This window comes from Zalophus californianus, chromosome 3, assembly GCF_009762305.2.
Source record: "Zalophus californianus isolate mZalCal1 chromosome 3, mZalCal1.pri.v2, whole genome shotgun sequence".
In the NCBI taxonomy this organism is placed as follows: Eukaryota; Metazoa; Chordata; class Mammalia; order Carnivora; family Otariidae; genus Zalophus; species Zalophus californianus.
This window is the reverse complement of record NC_045597.1, coordinates 141101197-141128637: the sequence shown is the minus strand read 5'-3', so window position 1 is coordinate 141128637 and position 27441 is coordinate 141101197. Positions and strand designations below refer to the sequence as shown.

The 27441-nt window shown below is 38.7% G+C and overlaps 1 protein-coding gene across 12 annotated transcripts in view; it reads right to left on the bottom strand.

Annotated features, from left to right (window-relative positions):
* The window catches only part of OSBPL6 (oxysterol binding protein like 6), a 207472-nt gene that overhangs the window by 24147 nt on the left and 155884 nt on the right, over positions 1–27441 (bottom strand). For 3 of the 12 annotated variants that reach the window (XM_027587966.2, XM_027587967.2, XM_027587968.2), the window contains 7 exons: positions 24146–24249; positions 23250–23342; positions 19124–19198; positions 13003–13168; positions 9851–9984; positions 8972–8995; positions 364–471 (listed from right to left, as the gene is read on the bottom strand). In XM_027587966.2, coding sequence (XP_027443767.1) covers positions 364–471; positions 8972–8995; positions 9851–9984; positions 13003–13168; positions 19124–19198; positions 23250–23342; positions 24146–24249 — 704 coding nt within the window. The remainder of the gene's footprint in view (positions 1–363; positions 472–8971; positions 8996–9850; positions 9985–13002; positions 13169–19123; positions 19199–23249; positions 23343–24145; positions 24250–27441) is intronic. The other 9 variants (XM_027587969.2, XM_027587970.2, XM_027587972.2 and 6 more) reach the window with 9 other exon arrangements.

The window sequence follows — 27441 nt, the reverse complement described above, 5'->3', positions numbered from 1 at the left end:
CTCAGCTAAATATATATTTTTCCCCCCAACATTTCATGGACCATTTGATGAGGAGGAACATTTCAAAGGAAAACTGTGACAGACACAGAGAATTCACAAGCTGGAATAGATATATAAATTAAATATTCAGTAGCATCAGGTGAACACAGATATAAATACAAATAGAGACTGATCACCAAGAATAAATGATATTGAGCTCATGTACATCCTTCACTCCAAAGAACACCGAACTGTCAACAACACAAATATTTATGCAGAGAATCTTATTAACAGTGAAAGAACTGTATAAAAAAACCCCAAAATATGTAGTTGATTTAGATGCTATAAAGTAAGCATTCTACATCTATTAAAAATGAATCTTACCTCATCAGGGCTAGGAATAATATTTACACTGACAACCTGATCACAAATAATAGATTCTGAATGTATTCTGTTCAACCGACTTCTTAGTTCAGCATTCTGGTTGAGTGCCTTAAAATAACAAAAATTGCACATGTAATTTCAAGTTAATAAGCAAGCATAAAACAGAATAAACACACAAATACACAGTGGACAAGAGTCTATGATGTTCTTAGTTATAATTTTTGGAGTCATCATAGGCCAGATCCTACAGTAAGAAGGAAATGAATGGCTCGGAATTAAGGTATTAATTTTTTATAAAATAAGAGCACTGATCAGTAGGTTAGTGGGTTGAAAGAGTTCGTGGATTTCATAAAAATGATTCATGGAATTTTCTCCCTCTTTCAGGCCCATTACATCCAAGCCCGGTCTACCACCACATATATATTATGTTTTGCAGCCGGAGATAAAAACTACTGATTCTTTCCATTTTGGGTTCTAGTTTCTAAAATTTGGGAGTTGTCCCATGCCAGATAGTGATATTAAAAATTATTTGGAAGTGGGATGAACAATAAACTGGCTTTAATTTATAGAATTATATTTTATTCCAGTGAAAAAATAGTTGTATTTTCATTTTTTAGGAGCACATACACACGACAGTGCAGCCCAAAACCTGAGCAGCGTAGACACAGACAAGCATAATAAAGAACATATCACTGGAAGGAACTAACTCCAAGTTATCAGCGTCACTACTTCAGTCTGCAGCAGTAAAATGCTACCTGGTGTAACAGTTTAGGACGTGTGGCAAGAAGAGAAGAGCTTTACATAAGCTTTACTCCCTACAGGTGCCCTGTGGACAAAGGTACTTGCGTCACATGGATGCATGGGAACATGTTCCCTAAATATAAGATAGATGTAGCGAACTGGAATTACATCAAGGATCAAAGGACATGGGAGAACAAAGACCAGTGAGAAGCTGGACAGTTCCTTTCCTTTGCATTAAAATCAGCAATGAGAAGACGGAGGTGGATGCCTTACTGGGTGGAAGAGAAATGTCAGAACTTACAAAGGCATCTCCCCCAGAGAAGGGGCATAATGCTTTTCTTCAGATGGAGTGTATGGATATAGTAAACCAATACACAGACAAATATAATATCATAATTCTAACTCTGTATCTATTAAAACAGGATAAACTACAGAGTGGCTAAACTTTACACTTGCATTGAGCAGTGCATAGTCCTTGAGCATGGAGCATAGAACGGTCTCTCCTCTCTCCCTCCAACACGGCTTCTGCTTTTTGAGGAGAAAACTGTTCACTCACAGCTTTTGGCTTTTGTTTAAAGTGTCTACAACCAGCTTGTAAAAATGTGTAAAATATAACACACGTGGTCTGTTCGGCTGTCAGGTATTGATGGATTAAAGGTGGATACAGATCTTACAGTTGCTACGTTTATGTATTGGAGGAAATATGTGTCTAGCTCCTTGAGAAAACAGGAATGTGTTATTTAGATAAAAGATGATTACTCTTATAGTAAATAAACCATGTACTTTAAAGGAAGAATCCTAATATCATTACATGCTGCAAAAGTGCTCAGGGTCATTGTTCCCAGAGCAAAATCTCAAACACTTGGTAGTTACCCCATCCTTTGTGACCACTAGACCTATGCTTATTTGTTCTTTCACTATCTCTTTGCCCATAAATATGCTGAAAGTTGTCTTGTTAACTGAAATATTTGGAATCAGATATATTTTACTGTCCTTTAGGTGGGAGGCCTCGTGGTGGGTCGTTTGGCGGTTTTAACTACAGAATCATAGTCTTGACCTGATGGTTTGAGACAAACCTCGATGAAGGGTTCCTCCAAAGTGACTGCACTATCTGTTGTCACTGGAACAGAGCTAACAAAACAACACCACACAAACTCCACAGCGAGGATAAATAATGGTTTTTCCTCAGAGTAGGAGTTTTCAACACAGGCTTGCCATTTGTCACGAAACTGGTACTACTGTTTGCTCCGGAGAGCTTAAGTGAAATTCTCATTTAAGCTCTTATCTCAGCCAATTGTCATGAAATGCAATTGTGTCTACAGGTGTGTGTGAAGGCACACAGGGTAACACCTCTAGCCATAGTAGCAACAGGGGATGAACTAAAAGTTCAAAAGGAAAATTTTATTAATAATACATATGCAGTGGTAGAAGAAGGTCGTTGTCCTATAGCCCCCCAAAGCACAGAAATAAGTATTCTTCCAAGTCTGGTGGCCCCAGCGGCAGAAGGTGGAAGCGGGCAGACAGCAGAGCGTGCAATGGTCCATTTCTGCACATCTTCCCCGGGTAGCTCTTCCTTTTGCCTTGATCATACAGACTATTTCTGACGTTTGCGACAGCCACGTGCCACGAGCTCTGTGGTGTCATGCTCTAAGGCAGTGCCCAAGACCACATTTATTACTTCCCTCCCTGAAACACGACTATTTACTCCGTAATGATATCACGGAAATCTTTGGAACTTGGAGGAATATAGGTATTTTCTGTGAAAGGACACTATTAGCGATAATTAACATGGAAGAGCCCAGATGATGGCAGAAACAACATTCAGAACGTACCCAAGGCTCATGAACAGTGGAGAAACAAGGAAAAAGGAGGGGCATCATCAGCTACTCACACCAGCCATTGAGCAAGAGAAGCTTAAGGAGACTTGTCAGTAATGACATTGCTCCATTAGTGGCAGATGGGACCAAAGACCTAACGGGGAGGGAGCACCACAGGGACTGTGCTTAGATTCTTCACCAGACAGATTCTAGGCTTATTCTCACTACTTGTTTGAGTTAGTGACCTTGGACTACACACAAAACTCTCCACTCTCCCTCTTCCCCATACCTCATGTCCTTCACACACATTCAAGTTTAATATATCCAAGAAGCAAACCGTTCCTTCTCAATCTATAGAAGTTACCATCTTGAAATCCCCAGCCAGAATTAGCTGTCCAAATCCCCACCCTGTTGGCTATTAACTACCACTATCCACCTTGGCAGACAATGGATGAGGATGACCTTCCACTGGGTGAGTCTCGGACAGACACATTTTACCGAACAGAACTGCGGGTTCTGGGAAGGAAACGTGGAAGCCTGAGGGCTGAAGGATATGAAACATACAGCAAGATGGAATCATCAGAGACTTAAGCCCTTTGGATAAAAGCAAAACTGGTTCAAAAGGAGTGAGAAAATCAGTACGGAAGCTGTCAAAGCTAGAGTGATCAAGAATCAAATCCCGGGAATCACTTAAAAATCACCTTCTTTTCTTAAATTTTAAGATAAGTACATACTACTACAGTATATTTGGAAAATACAAAAAGTAAAAAAAAATTTTTAAAAATTCATAACTTACTACCCTATCAACCAACTGTTGGTAGCTTGGTATATTTCTTTCTAGCTTTTTCCGATACATTTTCCACATTACTTAATGGGTGCATACTTTACATCACTTATTCTTTGTATATAAATATTTTACTTAATGTTGCAAACTCTTCACAAATATGACTTTAATAGTTGCCTAATAAGTGATTATCTTCTATAATTGGATACTTATGGTATTACTGATTTTTTCAGAATAAATAATGCTGCCATGAATGTTTGTATGCATGATGGTTTTCTACATTCAGCATTACTTTCTCAGACTAGACATATCAGTCATGGGTCAGAGGGTTAAAATCTTTTTAAGGCATAAGAAATATTGCCAAATAATGTCCCAAATGACGTCAATTTAAACTTACTGGGTAGCTAAAAAGAGATATAAATAATTCTATGAAGAATATCTTCATGCACAACAACTTTTGCCACGTTTCAGGGAATTTAGATTCAGGAATACTTTGGAAGTTTTATCCCGATAAATACCCCAGAGTATTTATTTTCTGTATGTGAAATGGTGCAGACAGGAAGGATGGAAAATACTACAATCGGGATTTTAATTATGGTACTATGCCTTAAGTTGATTTTTTGCTTACATTTCCATATATACTGTATTTCATTGATTCTAAGATGCACATTTCCTCCTACCTTTAACACCTCTGACTGTCAATTTCATTGACAGCAGTTTGCTTTCTTTTTTAGTAATGCCCATAATGATGGTACATCTAACAATCTATGGCATGTTGATTTAATGAAATATAGTAATTCCAGCTGAAGTACAAGGGACATATTCTGCTGCTCACATTTATATGGACCCAACACCAACTATATTTAGCATAAGCTGTGCATAGATTCTGGGGCCAGAGACCAAACTAGTAATGTATTAAAGACAGACTCAAGTCAAATCAAATCTTTTATTATCATAGTAATCTGAGGTACTGAAATTACCTTGGTCTTATATACTATTTGATCTTGGGGTTCAGGATACTACATTAGAGGATGTGAAATTGTAGCTGTGAAATAAAGTCATTTATAAAGGGATAGACACAACACACAATGCCTGGTCTTACGGGTTCGAATCAAACATCTATGCTGCCTCTCAGGTGTAAAAGTTACCTTTAAAGTTTCATGGAGGTAAAATAACAGAATTATGTATGTCTTTGTGTACACATAGATCAGGGAAGAAATATCACTTTAGAAGAGGAATTCATTATCCTGTTTAGCCTTGTAAATTATTACATGCCCAAGGCAGGCAACAATTATTCTGAGCAGGTAGTGAAGAATGCTAATTTCACGTATTTTATATGCTATGTGTCCTCTAAAAGGATGACAGAATTTGCCAAGTTGATATCCTTAAAAGCTGTATTGAAAAGCAGCATTTTAATAATTTTATATATATCAAATAGGACGTATAAAAAATAAAAAATATACTTTAAAAATGTTAGACTAATTTAAGAAGTTATTTAAACACAGTTTCTCTCTCTTTCCCTCTCTGTGGAGAGACTTAACTGGTTATAAGAAAAATATCTGTAAGTTTAACTGAGAACACTTGAATATGGATCGAAGATGTCTTCAGGCCACCTAAAATCACACTATAACGTGAAGTTATGCTAATATGTAAGTTATGCTAAGATGTACTCAGAACACTTGTCTCAATATATGCTATTTAAGTATCTTGTTCAATTCTGAGTACTATGTTGAAAGAGGGACAGTGAAAACAGAGTTGGCCAACCAGGATGGTTCCTTCAGTTAACTGTTTCCATCTTCAATGTCTCATCTCCGGTTCCTTCCCCTCACAATACGAACATGCTGACACAGCTATCAAACTCCAAGGCTGACTTTCAGTCCATATATTATTTGCTGCTTAATCGGATTCTTTTTGAGACGATCAAAACCCTTTACCATTGATCTCAATGGTCAGCGCCATCTAAATTCTTTGGCTCCTTCCCCTAAGTCTCCATCAAAGGATCCTCTTTTTGCTATGTCCTTTAACTATTAATGTTCTATATAGCAGCACCACTGACCCTCTTTTCTTCTGATTTACCAATATCTATAACCTTACCAATGTACCAGGGTATCCACATCTTTCTTTCTAGCCAGACCTTTCTCCTGAGCTCTACATCTATATATCTGATTGTCTGATGGATGGCCCACAGACCCCTCAGTCTCCAAAAAAATCACTACTTAGGCCTGAAAAATCAGTTCCTCTTGTATTCCCAATCTCAGGGAGAAGAACTATTACTATTGTGCTACACAAGGAGTCTTGACTCTGTTTCCTTTTCCCTGTCTAACATGCCGCTGATCTCCAAGCCATGCTGATTCTACCCAGTCCCCCCTCCCCTAGCCTTTGAAACTCTGGTACTTCTTGAGTTCAGGCCTGCATTATCTCAAATATCTTAAGATTCTGTCCAACTAGTTTTGTCTTAATTCCATCCATCCTCCATACTATACCAGAGTAAGCTTTCTAGATACAGAAATATACACTCATATTTTCAATTTCTGGCATTAATCACTCACGAGTTAAAATTCTTTAAGGGCTCCCCAGCACTGATGAGATAAATCTAAACTCTTTCATGTGGTCTTTGATGAGCTGGTTCCCATCTACTTACTTTGCTGTTTCTAGATTAATTTTTCCTTGTTCACCCCATGCTTAGGCCACTATGAGTTAACTGCCATTCTCCAGATACCTCTCCAGGGGTCTAACCATGGACAGTGAATCCCTAGAAGGGAGTGAACTGTCTATAGGCTTAAATGTCTAATTCCCCACAAGCGATGGAGAATTCCAAAAGAGAGTCCAGCCTTAGGGGCAACGAGTATAGACGGCCAGCTAGGGTACAACTGGTCCAATGGGAGGGTATGGTCAGACATAAGAACATGAAATGCTGTGATGACACACAATAGGAAGCACTGAATTCTCCAGTGTTTTTAGAGTACTGAATTATTTTTACATTTTTTGAGGGTAAAATTGAGGTTTCTGGTTAAAAAAAAATATATATATATGAGTAAAAAAAAAAAAAACCCACCACAAAACAAAACAAAACAAAACCCCACAACAACCCAACAAAAATCTATTGAAGCTCTAAGTCTAGAGGTAAATAAATTATGTTTTGACAAGAGAAGAAAATACTTAACCTCCAAAATGTAAAGTTGATACAACTTTGCTTTATTTTACTTTTATCATGTTAGCATCAGGTCGTTCCTTGTAAACTGCTGCTGTCTACTCAGGCCCAATTCAAAGCTCAGTTCCTCCTGATCTGTGGCTCTGCTCTGAGGTCAGGGATCTCCCATTCTTATGAACAACCAGAGCCCTGGAAATCTGCACCACCCATATGCTGCTCTGAATGGACTAGAGAGTCTGGTCCATTTAACTGTTTCCTTGGTAAATACTGCTCGTCTCACTAATCAGATCATAAGCTTCCTGGGGACATGGCCAGTGTTACTTTTATCTTGGTGTTCCAAATCTTGCACTATACCTAATATATAGTCAGTTGAATGAAATACAGTGAATAAATGAATGAACAAATGAATCACTTTAAACATTCCTCTTTATCATTTCTAATCTGATGCCATGCCACAAACCAGATCTCTACTTCCTATTCTTTTTTAAGATTTTTTAAAATTTATTTATTTGACAAGGAGAGACACAGCGAGAGAGGGAACACAAGCAGGGAGAGTGGGAGAGGGAGAAGCAAGCTTCCCGCCGAGTAAGGAGCCTGATGTGGGGCTGGATCCCAGGACCCTGGGATCATGACCTGAGCTGAAGGCAGATGCTTAACGACTGAGCCACCCAGGCGCCCCCGCCATTCTCTGTCTTAACAAACAAACAAATAAAAGCAAGCAAGCAAGTAACAAATACATTTTCAAAACAATCAACAAAACTAAAAGACAACCTATGGAGAGAAGATAATTGCAAATGACGTATCTGGCAAAGGGTTAGTATCCAAAATATATAAAGAACAGATACAACTCAACACCCCCAAAACCAACAATCCAATTCAAAATGGGCAGAAGACACGAACACACATTTCTCCAAAGAAGACATACAGCTGGCCAACAGACACGTGAAAAGATGCTTATCATCACTCATCATCAGGAAAATACAAATCAAAACCATAATGAAGTATCACCTTATACCTGTCAGAATGGCTAAAATGAAAAACGCAAGAAACAACAGGTGCTGATGAGGATGTGGAGCAAAAGGAACCCTCTTGCACTGTTGGTGGGAATGCAAACTGGTGCAGCCACTGTGGAAAATAGTATGGAAATTCCTCAAAAAGTTAAAAATAGAATTACCACAGGATATATACATGATCTATATGATACACACACACACGAGTATTATTCAGCCATAAAAAGAATGAAATCTTGCTATTTCCAACAACATGGATGGAGCTAGACTGTAATGCTAAGTGAAATAAGTCAGTCAGAGAAAGACAAATACCATATGATTTCACTCATATATGGAATTTAAAAAACAAAACAAATAAGCAAAAGGAAAAAGAGAGAGAGACAAACCAAGAAACAGACTCTTAACTATAGAGAGCAAACTGATGGTCCCCAGAGGGGAACTGGGTTGGGGATGGGGAAATAGGTGATGGGCATTAAGGAGTACACTTGTGATAAGCACCGGAAGATTAAAATAAAAACTTAAAAAAAATGTTTGTGCAAAGGAAAAACAAAAGAAACAAGTACATTTTCTTATTTTTCTTAATACAAGCGTATACCACTAAGCCTCTATCATTTAATACATCTGAAGGAAACACTGTAACATTTAGGGGGATGAGTATATTTTGCATGTTTACAGGATGGCATCTGTATGCTTACCTAACCATTATTTTGATCTCTCTGATTCATGATACTTTCAGAATAATGATTCCGAAGATCAATTACCACAGACTGAGTGTTCAGCAGATACATGACATGAGGAGCCCAAGGCAAACCATTAAAGTGGGCTTAGGGAAAAAGCCGTTTGCAGACCGGCACAACAGCTGCAGCTTTGAGTGCTCATGCTCCCAAGTCCCCCTGGTTTTGCACCGGAAGCGGGATATGCACCTCAATTGACAGTGTTTTATGGTGAACACAGCAAGTGTGGCCCAGGTAACAATACTCAATAGCATGAAACTTAACACTGAGGGTAAGCTGACAGTTCAGGTACATAAAACACGGTGAGTCTATTTTTAGGGACTGAGGGAAACTATTCAAGCAGGAGCCGATCCACATGGAAAACCACTTACCCAGGATTTGCTCGCTCCTTCACTCTGATCCAAGGCACCAGGAAGTGAATAATATTTTATATAAACACTGAGTTCTCACACAAAATCACATAACAACAATGAATTCTCAAAGGACTTTTTAAAAGTGCATTTATAGACTAAATGAAGGAAATATTTCAGAGGAAGTGCTCAGGGTAAAAAAGCATTAAGTGCAGTTTTAAAGGATTTTTATCAGAAATTTCAACTTTGATATATATAGGTATTTGATGAGTATTACAAAGATCAATATATGTTGAATAATATATAATGAATATATATTGAATAATATATTTTATGATGTACAATATATCTTGAAATATATAAGTTTAGCTCCAGGGAGCATAACTTAGATAGGAAGAAAATTCTAAAAGTATAAATTAGAAAAGAAAAAATAGGTAAGAGTAAGCAATAATTTTCAACAGATTAAGATGTGGTATAAGTGGGAAAATATTAAGTGTGGAAGATCTAGTAGATTCTGTTGTATTTAACACTGGATTAAATATATTCTGGAACATATTTTAGAAGTGTAAATCACGTATAAATCCACGATTTATGGTGGTCTTATAAATGACCATTGAGAGCCATCAAAAGTATTCAAATCAGCCAAAAAAAATTATATGTTTACAAACAAGTTTGGTTGATTTTTACTCTTACCTTGACCTAGTCTGCAAGAAACGTTTAACTTCAACTTTAATTTAATTGATTAATTTCTAAAGAATTTTAAAATTCAATGCTGATATTGCAGTGTCTTGGGGGAGTTTTGGTTGAACGTGCCATGCGTGACGGACCACCTCCACCCCGATCTTTTGCCCTATGGGGTCGGGAATGCACCATGAGAGTGAAACAAACACTCTCGTTTACCTGAGACAGTGACTGTCGGAGACGTGCCATCTGCGTGCTGGGGCCTTTACTGTGACCCTGCTCAGAAACCATCTGCTTAAGCTTCTCCTTCTCTATAGCTATGCTATTAAAGGCAGACTTTAGAAGAGAATGCACTGGGTGGGGGAAAAAGTGAGAAACAAAGATTAAATGGATCCAGAAAGAATATACAAAATTACAAATTTCTCAGCACTTTAACTCATGCATAGACATTATCTGGAAGAATTATATTACAGTCTAGTTAAAAGTCAGCCTTACAATGCAATCTTCCAAAATACCTATACACAAAATGAATATGGTAATGGTAATTAATCAGAGTGAAAATTTGGGCATGTCATACCAGAAACGACTTAGATGCAGGATATAATAAAATATTGATGTCAATTCTTAAATATCAACATTTAGAAAATTAATCTATCATTCCTAGAAGGAAAAGGCAACAGGTTTTACATTGTCGTGGTTGATAAGAATATTTGAACAGTTCTGTGTACAGTGAATTCTCATGCAAATCATTTAGAACTATCCAGATATTATTTCCCCAAAGCAGGTAGTGAAAAAGAGCATTTTATAAATCCTGCCAAAATAAACCAGGAAGCTGATCTAGAAGTCCTGACTAGTTCTCTTTGAGGTAGGGAATGATTTGGTCTTGAGAACAGCACTTGAATTACTTTCTCAGCCAGGAACATCTTGATGTAAGCAGTGTGTTCAAAGAATAAAACTCCCAGGTTTGAGATGAATAAGTTCTGGAAATCTAATGTACAGTTTGATGACTAGAGTTAATAATACTGTATTATATACTTCAAAGTTAAGAGAGTAGATCTTAAATGTTTTCACCACAAAGAAGAAATGGTAATTATGTGACAGGATGGACATGTTAGCTGATGCTATGATGGTAATCATTTTGTAATATTTAAGTGTATGAAATCAACAGGTGCACCTTAAACTTATGAAATGTTATATGTTAATCATATCTTAATAAAGCTACAAAAAAACAAAATAAAAGCAACAATAAAAACAACACCCCCCCTTTTCTGTATACCTAATAACATACGTTGGTAGAAACTGAGGTAGTCTTTGAGTTTGAAATACAGGAAGTTTGGATTTCCAACTCCTATCTTTATAATAACAGTTTCTATAATATGGAAAGTCTTCTAAAATAGGGATTTCCATATTTGAGAACAGTTATTTTTAAAAGAAGTGGAAAATGTTAGCAAAAAACACTGGCTTGAATGAAGAGGGGGAAAATGATGGGATCACAAGGGACTCACAATCTACTGATTTATATGCCACATTCTAGTCATCATCAATTTAAAGGTAATAACTCGATAGCTGGAATACATTCACCCCACTGGCAGTTCTAAAAGTTGACTCTCATACATTTCAAAATCCATAGTTCTTTCTAAGGAGCTCGCTCAGTAGTCATAGAAAAGCCCTTTTTTTCTAGCATATTTGGAAAGAAAATACGTTGTTTCAACAGAGGCTTTAAACTCCTGTTGAAACATGGATTTCCTGAAAACCTCAGGACTGCAAGCGAATACACAAGGCTTTCCTGGGACTACTTTTGAATTTATTCACCTCCCTTTGGAGGTTGTGCTATATGTACTTAATTCACACATTTGTTGTCTCATTCTGCCTGCTCCTACAACCACCCCTTTGTCCCCTTGCCGTTAGAAGTAAGAGTTACTGGCCATAATCCTATGCTGTTATATAAAGAAAATAACACTGCTCTAATCTAATGACATAATTAGTATCTGGCTAAGAAATGTAACAAAAATGTATCAGGAGTAAAATAGCAGGTGAAAGAGAGGTGGTCTTTCAGAACCTCAAGTGAGAAATCTACAGAGAAAGAAGGGTGGGGTGGGGGAAAAGATTTAGCTTAATTGTTTATGATTATAGAATTAAAGAAATATCTGATAAGTATATCTTTGATGATGGCTTGAGAGTATGAAATTTTGTTGACTTCAACATTCCTAGAGATGTTCTCAGTGTGTGCCCCTTCTTTCCTGAGCCACCAGGCTCTTGAGCATTATGGGGGCACAGGAGATGTTCCATTTAGCACACATTTTCAGGAATATCTTATCACCTATTACCAACAGCCTCAGGGTAAATTAATATGATTAACTCACAATAAGATGTTAATGGCTAAAAACCACAGCATGTGTATCTTTCTTCAAGAGATTATGCATTTTCAAAGACAACGCCTGGGAAGGTACTATCTTAAGTCAAAAAATGAATTTCAGCAACTGAAATGTAAATGCTATAGCAAAAGTGGGGGGTGGTAATTTGGAACCTAGGCTCTTGGTAAACACAGACAGGACTGATCAGTCTACCTACAAGCTACTACCTGCCTCTTATTTATTAGACCCTGCTCTCTGTGGCTGATAACACATGAATTTATGCAACATGCCTTACTGAAAATTTAATATGAAAAAAGGGACTCCCAGGTGGGCTCAATTTCCCCTCCCCTCAAATCTGAACTAGCCCGTGAAGCTCTGGCCAGTAGGGAGCAGCAGGTGATCCTGTGCCAAGTGAACAGAACTGGCAGCTTCCATCTCAGTCTATTCCACTCCCTTGGAGCCCTGAGCTGTCATGGAGAGCGAGAGGGACACAGTTGTGTGTGACCTTGCAGCCATCCCACCAACATGCCAGGAATATGGATGAAGCCACCTTGGATCTTTCAGCCCAGCCCAGCCTCTGGCCAAATACCACCGAGCCCAGGCCATGCCACATGGCACAGAACTGCCTACCTGAGCCTGAGCTATGATCAACGAGTGTTATTTAATAAAGGAAAAAGAACGAGTGCTAAGGGTAACCCACAAGTCTGTATTAAATGAGAACTAAACGACACTGTAAAAGAGATGTTGAGTCATAGTGTGTGCTGGCCTGCCTAGGATAACTCTTTGTGTCTTTCCCCCTTTCTCTCCCCCGCTTATGACACTTTCTTTCTCTGTTCAAAACTGTGAACCAAGAGGCAGGCATCACACCCCACTGCATTTTTGTATCTAGAACTCTGATCAGTATATACACTGCTTAGTCTTTCTACCATGACCACCTGGACAAGAATGGAAGAGTAAATGGCAGCCTCTCACCAAAGAAGAGAACGTCTCTAAAGGGCACGTTATATTTGTCCTTACCTTTCTGTGCAATTAGACAAAATTCTTCCTGAAGCTTTGTATAATCCGTTGAACTTTCCAGAGGGTCGGTGAGGTGGCTAGGGGGAGTCTGAAATTCGATATCTGCACAAAGGTTGGGGTTGGAGGAGTGCAAGCGGACTGGTGACATGGTAGCACTGAAAGGGACCTGAAAGGGGACAGCACAAATTAGGAAAGAGCAACAGGACATCAGTCCACATTCTTGTACATAGGAAAGATGGGGTCCCTTCTTCAAAATACTAGGTCCCTTTGGAATGACACGCCCAGAGACACTTAGTACTCATTTAGTTGGCAGGTGGTTGGGGTGGGAAGGAGTCTCAGTTCTGAGAGTAGATCAAGTACTGCCGTGGGCTCACTGGCTTTTCCCTGATACAGGGAGAGATGACTATAGAACAACAGGAAGGAAAGGCAGAATCCCAGATAAGCTCCAGCTCTGAACCCACAGTTGGATCTAAAAAATCAATGGCAGGAAACAGTAGCTGGAACTCTCACAAAGTATGGGTACTCGTGTCAGAGGACTTTTTGTGCTCACTTGTTTCTGAGCCTGGAGCAGGAGATTACAGAACAGGTAAAAAATAATTCAAGAAAGATTTACTTGCTCCGTGGCCATTGGATAAAACATAAACAAGTTTAACAGTAAATATAATCATGGCTTAAAGAGACTCAATTAAATTTGAAATTGATTTATTAAAATATATTTGTAAATGAAATATACATGATATAAATTACTGTTGTTTACCTTTGTATGTTACATACAACACTGTTACACATACGAACATGGCTTATGAAATGGCCAATATTGAAAAGCACCAAGTAAAAAAAGTCATATTACTACAGATTTTCCCAAATGGCTAGAGGTATTTTCTGGCCCGCACTGGATCCGGGCTAGTATTGTGATGGGTGGAGGCAAAGCACCGTTCCCTCTCCTTCTAGAAGGTTACACCTGACCATTATAAATGCCATCAGCCAAACATCCTTGGAAAATGAGAATACCAATTCCTATCGTAAATCAGACTACCCTAACCTCCCAATTCTTACTGCACAGATGTTCATTCAGTTATCTTCAAGAATTACTCTTAGACTTCCTCCACAAGCTGAATTTTATATAAATTAAGGGGTAATTCACACCTTCTAGCTAGCAGGAAATATACTTGTCTGATGTAGATGTATATCAAAACCACTTCCTTTCCCCCCCCATTTTGATAGAGCTTTAAACTTCCTGACAGAAGAAGAGAGAGCAAGTGGAGGAGGGGGTGAGGAGGGAGGAGGAGGGAGATAGAAAGACAGAGACAGGGAGAGAGACAGAGAGAGAGAGAGAGAGAGAGAGAGAGAGGTAGAATGGGAAAAAGGAGCATGTACTTGTGTACTGAGGATACACAGGAGAGATGCAGGAGATGGAGAGAGCTGGCTGACAAATCTAGGCTGAACTGCAGTTTATGGACCTGGGGAAGGGCAGCTGAGACTGCAGGGGGCCCTTTGGAGATAGCTTTGCCACGGCAGTGGCAAGGAGTTATTATCTCAAAAGATAGCCAAGGCTTGTTGGGGAAGGCAGTGAGCATGAAGCTTTTCCACTTAAATTCAGCTAAGCTAAGCATGCTACTATAGGATATCCAAAGCATCTGGTATCTGGAATTACCAAGTAAGTCTATTTGGTCCTCCACAGGGACTTTGGCTACACTGAACTGGGACATGTCAACAACTTGTTTATCTCGTCAGGATCAGAATTTTTGGCTATTCTAGAGAAGAGACACAAAAGTGGCAGAGAAACCATTTGAGAAAACAAAGTCCTCGGGCTCAATAATGTGCTAGAATCCTGTCCAGGTAACTCTGTGGTAATAATGACTGAGGTCTAGATCTTGCCATTTGCAACGACGTGGATGGAACTGGAGGGTGTTATGCTGAGTGAAATAAGTCAATCAGAGAAAGACATGTATCATATGACCTCACTGATATGAGGAATTCTTAATCTCAGGAAACAAACTGAGAGTTGCTGGAGTGGTGGGGGGTGGGAGGGATGGGGTGGCTGGGTGATAGACATTGGGGAGGGTATGTGCTCTGGTGAGCGCTGTGAATTGTGCAAGACTGTTGAATCACAGATCTGTACCTCTGAAACAAATAATGCAATATATGTTAAGAAAAAAAGAAGAAGAAGATAGCAGGAGGGGAAGAATGAAGGGGAGTAAGTCGGAGGGGGAGACGAACCATTAGAGACGATGGACTCTGAAAAACAAACTGAGGGTTCTAGAGGGGAGGGGGGTGGGGGGATGGGTTAGCCTGGTGATGGGTATTGAGGAGGGCACGTTCTGCATGGAGCACTGGGTGTTATGAACAAACAATGAATCATGGAACACTGCACCAAAAACTAATGATGTAATATATGGTGATTAACATAACAATAAAAAAATAAAAAAAATAAAAAAACTAATGATGTAATGTATGGTAATTAACATAACAATAAAAAATTATTAAAAAAATAATGATTGAGGTCTTTTGGGGATGCCTATAAAGGATGTGGAAGAATATCTGAGGACAGACAAAGGGAATTTCTGACCTTAACTCTGGTGATGCTAAATCTAGACAGAGCAGTGAGCCCTTAGCCTTTTGGGAGGGACACAGAGAATCCACGGGAAGGCTGTTGGAGATTAGGAAGTCATGGGGAGAAACAGTGACTTGAGGAAATGGGTAGATCAGGGTGTGTGCAGATTTAAGGATTTGATATGGATTTCAGACACAAAAAACTAGAAGAGCATACAAAGAAAGGGTGGGTGTGTGGTGATGGGGAATGTAATGTGTTGAGGAACATGGAAGAGGGTTTTGCCTGCACTCAGGTGCCCTCAGCACTCCAAGGACTAGCATGAAGTAGGAGAGGAGGCAGGGAGGCTGGGGGAGGCCACGATGCAGTAGAGGCCCTGACATTTCAGTGAGCACCCAGACTTGTCCCTGAGATAACGGCCTGTCTACTAAAAGTTGGATTCGGATGCTGAGAAGAAAAACACGTTACACATTTATTTTCTGAACATAATGAAGTTGAAATTGGCAATTAAAACAGTAAAACTGATCTTGTATATAATCCACAGGGAAAGGGACTTGGAATGCTCCACTCAAACTGCAATCAGTTCCCTGGGCAATTGAACCCAGTTTTTATATACTTCTGACTGAAAATGTTTATATTGCTACCATTTTTGCTAAAAGAAGTATATGAAATGGGTCATTTTAATTGAAGAATTCATGAAATGAAATTGAGAATATAAATTGAGAAGTATTAATCTACCTCTAATTGAATGCCTCTTCAGCATTCAATTAGAGTTATTCACTCAGTTTTTTGTTCATCAATTTGGGTATGATGGGATTCAAAAATTTAAGGGATAGCTAGGTCTGTCAGTGATGGCTCGGGTGGGAGCCGTCTACAGGTCTCACTGTGTGCACTCGAGAATCCTCCATGTTGGATGCAGCCTTTACACCCTGCTCAGAAACGAAGTCCAAGGCTTCCCTGAAATCCTGTGCCTGGGAGGAAGCCTGATCTTGGAATATTCTGGTACTAATAACTGCAGTTTGGAATGGGGATGTTAGGAGGTGCTTTTAACACCTGTCTACAAAGAAGTTATAAGAGAAAAATGGATCAACATTGGAACTGTGGCACTGAAATTTAGCAATGGGGGGATGGGTTGGCCCAGTTATGGGTATTAATGAGGGCACGTTCTGCATGGAGCACTGGGTGTTATACGCAAACAATGAATCATGGAACACTACATCAAAAACTAATGATGTACTGTATGGTGACTAACATAACATAATAAAAAAATAAAAAATAAAAAATAAAAAAAAATGAATGAGAAAGGGACACACAAAAGCAGGTCTAAGAAAGATACTAAGCATATACAACATACGGAGCCAATGTGAAAAGTCTCCTGCTGTAATTCCTCTGCATTACGTGTACAGGGATCCTCGTGTAGAGAACTGATTGCATAGGGACACTTGGTGTTCTTCTGTGAGGGAGGGGCCAGTGTGTCTCTTCTTCCAACCCCCTATTCTGTTGGGTCTGGCTGATGTTGCAAGTGAGCCATTTTGGGTTCTAGTGCTCAGAATCGAAAAGAATAAATCTCTGAAACATCTCCTTTGGGTGCATTTTTCTTTGGGAGCAATCTCAGCTGCCCCCAGATATTTGAGTTGGTCTCCTCCTCACTGGAGGAAAATAAGTAACTAGGAGTCATTTGCAATAATTCTAGGGAAAAGGCACCGAGCTGGATAGGATAGGCTCAAAATGTATGGGAAACTTAGTGTTGGGAAGAAGGAAGGGCAGGGGATTAAGAGGAACACTGCACCAAGAGAAATAGGGGGGCTGAGTCACCAGTGTCAGGTCACTTGAGATGTGAATGAGGGGTGAAGGGGGCTGAGGGGGCAAGCTGAAGTTCTTTATGAATACATTACTAGATGTTGCCAACTTTCCTCATTTGATGCTTGGAATTATTGGAAGTTATTCTTAACTTCTGTGATCACTGCTACCCTGGGAGATGGGCATTAATACTCTCCTCTTTTAAAAGCTTTTTCTTTTCTACTTTCCATTAAAATATATACATCCATTCTATTCAAATAGGTTCTAATCCCAGTTTTATTATATTCACTCTATGTATCTGCAATTAAAAAATGAACACAGTAGAAACACAATCGCTTCCCTGCATGCCTTCTCAGAAGTACATTATTTAAGGAAACATAGGTATTTTCACAAAATGACTGACCTTTCCTTTCCATACTGAGATACTGTTCTTTGATAATCATCTGGATTTCTGAACTTTATCAGTAAAAGATTAAGAACTATTTAACTAATTTTACATGTATCTATTGGCATGACCGGTTACCATGTCAGTGTCATATATTATGCATACATGCATAAGAGAAACACTAATCATGATATCAATTTCATGAATTTGTTCAAATGTTCATAAAACTGTGAGTTTAAGAATCAAGTCCCTTAATAAACTCCAAGTCACTGGTTCATTTCATAATCAAAAGCAATTTTCTCTCTCTCAAAAAAATCCAGCTAAGCAGCGAGATATAAAGCAAGGGCCAGTTATTAGTCAAAAGTAGAAAACCAACAATCCTCTCATGAGTATCCATTCTTACAATGAAACCAAAACTTTTACGTATTTTTCAGCAATTCTAGTCTTCAAGTATATTCCACTAGTAGCAAGAGCAAGACTATCGTTAATTCAGAAAATACTATCTAATAGCCAAAAAAACTAACATCCATGATTGCTATGAACTTAGTATTCTGTATTTTAAAAAGTTGACAGGATGTCATGATTAAGCAAATATTATGATTTGCTTTTATCCAGCAAAGGGTTCGTGCATTTACACATTCTCTTTCCTGTTCTGCACGCACCATTCACTATTCTAAACAGCTTCTACTCAATTTAAAATTTTAGTTATTTGTCTTATCTGTTTCAATAGTTGCCCTACCCTCCTAATAAACCTTAGCTATATATTAAACACCACTTAACTTGGTGGTTTTCTCCTTTCCACACTACATATTTTCTGACTTTCAGCTCAATATTCTTTCTAGAAAATTTTTCCCTTGCTAGGTGTAATTTGGGTAGCCATTTAGAGATGACATCAAAATTCACCTTTTCTTACCCTCTCCTTTCTTTATTCTCACATCCTTTTCAAATAATCATAATGTTACAAAAAAAGCACAATTTTTGTCTGTAGTAACATGACTTTTCTTAGAAAAACAGAAATCAGTTAGCAGAGGTCCCAATATCAGTATGACCAAAAAAATAATATATATATATATATGTAATTTTAGGAAATTCCACACCATAGGGAGCCGTACTCAGTTTTGCCACCTTGCATTTACATTATTTCTTACACCGACAGAAGAAGAACTGGGTTAGGGGGTCATCTTCTGTTGCAAACACGAATAGCCGTGTGCGACACCTGCCATGCAGAGAGGCAGCCAGAGAACATGTGAAAGCTATGCCAGAAAGGGAGGGGGCTACGGTCAACACCACCACACACAAACGGCACCACGGGAACAGGGGAGGCGCCACTTGGACCCAGTTGCTCATTCTTATTAAATGTGCACTTGAGATTGAAATCCACTCACTGTTGTAGCCACTGCTGCCGCTAGCCTCTGCCGGCGCCGAGTGGTGCTGAACTGGCCCTTCGCAGATGGCCCTTCCTGACAGTGAATGAGAGAAGAGGAGGGAGGACAGGAGCAGGGGCCGGGGAGGGGGAACAGGATGCGGGAGGACGGAAGATAATCAGACAAGGGAAAGGGAGAGTTTTTAAGTGGAGTTGACTTTTCCCTAAATCACAGCATTGAAAAGTGCTTGAAGGGGCATTCACGCTGGGAGAAAAACTCACTGTCCTCACTGCAGAACCCTCGGACACTTACGTCTAGTTGCTGAATATGACCCCACCCCAAAAGGAGATGGGAAGTCATGAACTGATGAATAATAGCTTGTGATCTTAAAGTAAAATAAAGCTGCATATCGTTTTCTTCATGTTATATGAAATCAAAGGCATTCAATCAATGGAAGCAAAGATAAAAGTACGTTCGGGGAAAAACGATTAAATAATGAGCAAAGGCTAAAACAAACAAGTTGTAATGGGAGTCCCCCGTTAGCCAGGCAGAATTTTTTTCTTTCTTGCTGGGAGGAAAAGTACAGGGAGAAGGGTACCAGGAATCTTCAACGTCCCATTTATTTGCCTACTAGAAAGCTCTCTGGGATTCAACATTAGGAATGGTGTTGGGATTTTCAGGTTGGACAATTTTCCAAGGAGGAAGCCAGTCCGCATAGCATAGGGGAAAAAGCATTCAATGTCCTCAGTGTGTTGGGACAATGCCTGCAAAATCAGCTAGGGAACCCTGAAGGCAGAGGCTTCATATAATGATGTGCACCTACGCACAAACCAGCAGAGAAGCCGAGAGCTTTCTTTTTTGTCTCTTTTTGGTGGACGGGATCATGGGAGAATGATATTTCCTTCTAACTACTCGAGTTTACATCTGTCCATGTGACAGACCCTCGCTCTTCATGGTTGTGAACAGTAAGTTCAATTCCAATGAACTGAGATGTACTTAGGGTCACCTAACAGTGGAGATTAAGCAAAAGCAGCATGACTGCTTTAGTCTTTTTGGAACAACAGAAAAATATTTTAAATTCTTATAACTCCAATTCTCTTCAAAGTTTCCCCATTACATTCACATTTTTCTTCCATGTTCATAAATCTTCTGCATGCATTACATGTTTATTGTACACACACACATATATACAATGTGTTTTCTACAAAAAGTTTTCTATACAAAATCCCTTCATGCTTAATGTAGTAAGTAAAAGGAGAAAGAACTTATTTTTGCCCTTCAGTATAATTTGAGCATCTGTGAGATCTAGGACAGCTACACATGAATGATATCTGACCATGTATCTGCTATTCCCTGCTTCCTGCTATTGCTCATTCTCTCCAACAACCAGGGACCTAGTATTAATTTGTGCTATTAGTCTTGTAGGAAACCTAGTAGCTGTCTCATTCATAGCAACCCTTTCCACAATCATTCCCTTCTTGCCCTCCTCTACCTCACTGGAAACACGGTCCAACAGTTACTGTGTAATGATGATAATGAGATTGTTACTAGAACCAGAAATCTGAAGTTTGGGAGAAAGTCCTTTTTTTCTAAAAGGTACTCTCCAGAGAGCTTTCTAGGACAAATGCCTGCAATGAATTACACGAAGGATTTCTGAGGCTAGTTTCTCAACGGTTTCTAGTAGGAATATGGCCATGTGGCTCTAAAATGTAACCTTCATATTCAAATCAATAGCACAATCTAACCTATGTTAAGAATAAGATACCAAACATATAAAATAACATGATCTTCATTTCTATTCTCCTGAGGTCCATTTTTTAAAGGACCCATTTTATAATTATTTCAAACTAACAACTACTGCAGAATGCCGGATGCACAGTTCAGTGAAACAGTATCATTAAGAATAGCAACACGAACCACCAAGACCACGACAGGACAGTCTGGGTGCCTCCACAAATGACTGGTGAAACTCCAAGTTACCAACAACAGATAAGAATGAGCATCTTAAGGGCTCTGAGAAGGTCTGTTGGTTTGGGTGAGCAGGAAAGGTGCAGGGATAGTACCAAATTCTGCAGGATTCACCCTACAATACCTTTTGTTTTACCAGTCTAAGTGGAAGCAGGGTTTCTCTGGGAGTAATAAATAGTTCACCGCCACCCCCAAGTCTATTGATTTTCACTTGGAGGTAGAACTAAATCTCTCTTGCAAAAGTTTAAAGTTTTCTTTGAGTGTGGGGAAGAGGTGATTTCAATTTCCCTCAAAAATAATTAAACTAGAATCACAAGGGTCATATTGTTACTCTTTGGCAAAAAAGAAAGAAAGAAAGAAAAAGAAAAACAGCATCAATAAAAATTTTAAAACAAACTACCCAAATATGTGGCAGAAGTATGAATGAAAAATATTTTCCTGTTTTTTGAACAATTTCTTCTGATGACTCAAAAAAATCTTCATAAACCTCATATAGAAAAGCAAAGCCTGTGACTAGAAAGGCCATTCTAGCTGCATTCTGTTTCCTCTGGAAAAAAACGGAGCGATATGAGGGCCACGGTGGGCCTTATAGCCCCAGCAGGCCGGCCAGGCGTACTGTGCTTCACATTTCCTGAGGAAAAACCAACCTGTTTGAGACAACAGCTGTGAATGGCAATCTGTTCAGGGTCATACCTTAGAAAAACGAGATTGAAAGAATATCATAGGTCCACAAATGTGTATGTTCTTATGACATTGGCTGCCTTCAATTATTTTTATAATGTTTTTTTTCTTGGCTATGATAACCATAGATATCATGTTTTTGAAAGCCCCACAAAACTAGACAATCACATGCCCAAAACAAATGAAACGGCCCAAAGCACTTTTAGGTAAATTTTTTGTGAAGCCATTTGGCACATTTGTCTCTATAGTATTAATGTTCTGAATAAAAGAGAAGACACAAAAACATAGCTATTGAAGGAACACTATAAATTGTGTTCATAGAATGTAGACATCCTAACAGAAAAACATGAATCTTTAGTGCTTATGAAATTTATTTTCAAATATATGAGGTTAGCAAGCAAAGCAAAGCAGCAAAGAGTTTGCTATTTACACATTCAGAATTACAACACAAAGAATATCAATACAATCAGAATGGAGGAGTTATTATTTCTTCAGAGAACACTGAAGAATTCTGGAAAATAGTTACTTTTACCTTTGTATTAGAATATAAATTGATTTATAGTGTACTAAAAAGAAAAGCAAAATTCTAAGTCTGATTTTGATTGTGCAGGGCAAGAGTTTTTCTTTTTAATAATATATAGCTAGGATCAGAATAGTAAACATTCTTGTTTAAAGATCTGAAAGTAATATGATTTATGACATAAGAGGTTTCAGGCACTTACCATATTTCATATCATTGCAATGCGCTAACAATATAAGATGCTTACTCTAAAAATTTAAAACTACTCATTTCAAATAACTTATTTAAAATAAATTTCAAGTAAATTTATCATGAGTCATTAAGACTTTCATAATTCAGATTTTAAAAGTGATCCTTGATGGCCAAATTATATCTATTTTTGAAGAATCATAGAATTTTACAATTGAAAGAGAATTCAGAGATCATTAAATTAATTCCATGACTTTACCCAGGAGCAAATGGAAGCCTAGAAAATTTAGCAGAAATGCACAAGATTATACTGCCAGGAAATCATAGTTGATTAGCCTAGAACCTGAGTTTGCCGACTTCGAATCTTTTGCAGCCCTCATGCCTTTTTATTGATATATAAAATTTTGAACAAAGCTACTACAGAAAAGCCTCTTTTAAGATCTAGTACGTATAAATGAGTGCTCATTACAACACACTGGATTTTTAGCCTGATTTTTAAGCTAATTTTTTGTTAAATTATATTTTAACAGTTCAAAGGTGGTGAGAATGAAAATGCTACTTTGTAGTCATATTAAATAATTTTAACCTTTCTTTTAAATTATTTTTACTTATTCCAGAGGAAGAAGAATAGATTTCCCCAGAATTTAGATGGTACAACTCAGTCTGTAAAACACAGGCTTTAAAGCAGGTCAGCTGCTTTAGACGTCTTAACCTCCACCAACTGATATATAAAGACTAATATCTTAAAAGTATATAAAAATATGAATGAAGGAAAAGTAAAGTCTGTACCTGCAGTTGTATTTTTGTATCTTTGCTGACACTTTTTGTTCTCCATCTTCTTGTGACCCGCTTGTCTTTCTTTGAAATATCTACACAGTTAGCCTACATTACACAAATAGTTAAAAGCAACAAAGTATCATTAAGTTCACACACATGTTCCGGATATAGACAAAGAGCACAGCAAGTTAGTAAAGAATAGTTGTTAGCCACCTAAAGCACACCAGCCAGGAGAGAAAGTCCTATCTGATGAAGAGTGGGCAGTAAAAGCAGAAATAAGAACTTAATCATAAAATATATTTGTCTGCTATACAAAAGGAAAACAGGATTAGAGATTTTTAGCATTCTTTTTTCCTACATAAAAAGATGGCAGTGGGGCTCCCAGGTGGCTCGGTGGGTTGAGCGGCTGACTCTTGATTTCAGCTCAGGTCGTGATCTCAGGGTCGTGAGATCCAGCCCCAGGGACAGGCTCCATGCTCCATGCTCAGGTTGGGATTCTCTCTTTCCTTCTACCTCTGCCCCTCCCCCCACTCGCACGTGTGCACGCGCTCAAACAAATCTTTAAAAAAAAAGATGGCAGTAATTCTGAGAGTATCTAAGTTATATCTTCAAAGTATCTATCTATCTATATATCTAAGTTATATCTTCAGAGCTATCATTTCTAATGCAATACAAACAAGGAAGAGCAATTCAGTTATTTATTTCTATTAGTTTACACTTAAATGTAAAATATTTCAAAATAGACATCTTAACACGACACCAAGAATTCAAAAATATTAAAAATAACTCCAGAATATAAACTAATCTGTGTTGTAGTTATTTCCCCTTAAATGTTACCTTATATATTTATAAAACAATCCAGTAAAAATTCTGCATTAATGTCTTAATGGCCTCTCGGTAACGTTTACCTGCATGTCAGTAAAGTTAGGTGCTGACTGAGTTCTCTGAAGTATTTCCAAATTTTGCAGGAGTTTGCTAAGTTCCACAAGGTTTGACTGGCAGTGTGCAAGGTCTAAGAAAAATCAGAAAGAAAAATAGGTTAGAACTGGGCAGGGACAGGCAGTGATAGTAATAAAAGACAGTCAATCCCAATTATGGCAAGTATGATTAGGTATATATATCCATGTTTATATAATGGTGGTACTGGCAAATGAAACAAAACAGACCCTTTTCTGGTTTAGAACCTTAAAAGCATTATTTAATGAGTTGAAAGCCTACTTACAAATTAACAGCTAGCTATTACAATCTCAGTGACATTTGTGCGTTCTCACTTTCCTGTTCAGGTGGCCCTTGGCACATAGAAACCACACTCAAGGGAACTTCAGTAGTTTTATGGTTTTATTCTTAGGAACCTACCCACCTACTCCTAAAATAGTTTACAAGGAGGCTACTTAGAATTTGGATGGAGTCAAAGTCAAGTTCAGAAAAATAAGATGGAATGCAAAGTCAGATAGACATATTTATCTATGATTTCAATCACTAACAATGTTGCAATGAATGATTTCTTTAAAATTTATGAGGGATGGGGTGCCTGGGTGGCTCAGTCATTAAGCGTCTGCCTTCAGCTCAGGTCATGATCCCAGGGTCCTGGGAGAGAGCCCTTGAGTCAGGCTTCCTGCTCAGTGGGGAAACTGCTTCTCCCCCTCCCTCTGCCCCTTCCCCCAACTTGTGCAGGCCTGCGTGCGCACTCTCTCTCTCTCTCTCAAATAAATAAAATCTTTAAAAAAAATCTATGAGGGATGTTCTACTAAACACAACCAAAGATTCTCAGAGTACGTTCCCTGGCCCAGCAGGATCAGAGTCACCTGGGCATGAAACACATCCTGTTTGAATTGTTTCATGAAGAAATGGCTTTTAATTTAATTTTTAGCTGTATTTGAACAAAAGAGAATTTTTAAAGATTTGTATAACAAAATAGCACTCTTAAAAATTGACTCTTAGTAAATGAAAATTAAATATAGTCAAGAATATTGAGTTAAGTAGTATCACTCACACAACTATCAAATATTTAGAACATGCCAGTAGTCATGTGATTACTTTTGCATGTGTATTGTTTGTAAAGAGACTGAAATAGGGCACGTCTATAAATCTGTTATGTAATAAGGTGGTTATAATATGTGGTGAGTTGGTGAAAATTTCATTTATATTATTTCTGTTTCTCATTAAATCTCAAGGATCTGAATTTTTACAGATACAGTATAGGCAGCAAAATATGGTTGTTAAATATGGCTAGGGGCTCCTGGGTGGCTCAGTTGGTTAAGTGGGGCTGACTCTTGGTTTGGCTCAGGTCATGATCTCAGGGACCTGGGATGGAGCCCCACGTCAGGCTCCGTGCTCAGTGGGGAGTCTGCTTTTGGATTTTCTCTCTCTCCCTCTCCTTCTGCCCCTCCCCCTGCTCATGCTCTCTCTCTCTCTCAAATCAATCAGTCTTTAAATATGGCTAAAGATAAGCTGGGACAAATAACATAGGTAGTTGCATCTGGGGGATTTTTGAGTTTTTGACTTTTTCGTTGGATATAAAAACAGAGGAGTAACTGCTACAAGGGTCGTTCCAGGACTCCCAATCAGTGCATACTCTATGGAGAACAGGGTAGCAGCAATTTTCGGGCCAGGCCATATCCAGATCCCCCCTCTTCTCTACAGCATCTGCCTCAGGATGGAGTCCGGGTGGGCTGTTCAAGCTCTACTGCTGTTCTTCCGAGAACTGTTGGCCGTCAGTGGCCATTCCTTCAGAGAGGGAACCCAGTGGAGGTGGGAGGAGAGTACTGACGAAGACAGCACCTGCCACCACCCCCTCCACCTTCAGGGGAGGCCATGCCCTTGTGCCCCCACCCTCTTCCCTAAGAAAACAAAGTCAAGTGGCTCAGGAGGGTAGAAAATACAGAGGATGAAAGGGAAGGAAGTGGTACAAAGAAGGAAGGAGGGTTCGAGGGAAGAGGAGGAGGGACACGGGCTAGAAAGGGCCCACCTTTTAATTGGCATATTATTATTATTATTTTAGAGAGAGACAGCAGGCAGTGCATGATTGGGGGAGGGGGAGGTGCAGAGGGAAAGGGGCAAAGAGAATCTTAAGCAGGCTCCACACCTAACCTCTGAGATCATGACCTGAGCCAAAATCAAGAGTCAGCCACTTAGCCCAAGAGCCTTGCAGATGCCCCTTAATTTGGATTTTAAAGAACAAAACTGTATCATAAGTACCATGCTAATAGGGACATTATTTCACATTACTCATGCATCAAGCCTTCTATCTAGTGACTATTACAGTCATGCTTCCTAATAAGTGTGACTAATGTACACAAATGGTGTACGCAGGTAGCACAGAAATCTGGAAACGAGGCTTCAAACCACCACAATAATATCCACCCTTTTCCTAACAGAATGGAAAGAGAACATTGTAAATGAACATGTTCAAGAGCAAAACACCTGAAGTTAAGAGTGAGGAGACAAGGACTGACTTTACATTTCCTGGTGACAGTAGGATATGCCTCTCTTCCCTTCCCAGCTTAGAGTAGCAACTGAGATGGTAGATGAGGAAATTCTGTGAGTATGGGTCGTACCCCTGTGGAATCACGCTGCTAGGGCCTTCCCTTGGAGCAAGCCACACCTGTCCCCACCACTTCTATTGCTTGAAATGTGGAAGAGATGAAATCCTTGGCAGGACTTCACTGCCTGCCTAAGTGTCTAGATGTACATAAGGATTATAAAGATTTGCCAAAGGCAACAAAAATATCTTTAAAAAAAAGAAATCTCTAGAATTTCTTTAAATTAAGATGAAATCTAGTTTTAGAGATGGGGAAAAAGGAAAAACTATGCCAAGAAAAAACTGCTGAGATAGTTCAGAATGGTGAACAGTTAAAAACAAATCTAACAATTTACTTTTTTTCCCACCATGCCCTATCTTGTTCCAGAAAGAAATGAGTTGTCCAACTGTGGAATGGTTAAATAAATTAAGGTATATCTAAAGTTATCCATTTATTATTTCATTTAGGTACCATTGATGGAAGATGCTGTGTACCCAGCATAGTTCTAAGTACAGGGATTATCACAACCAAGTAAGATTCATGGAATTTACAACCTGGTAAAAAAATGCAAACATTTTGTATGTTAAACAATCACATATCCGTCTTCAAAGTGGCATACACAATACTAATTTAACATTTTGTCTCCATAGGAGCCAAGCAATTCCCTTACATACTTGAGAAGA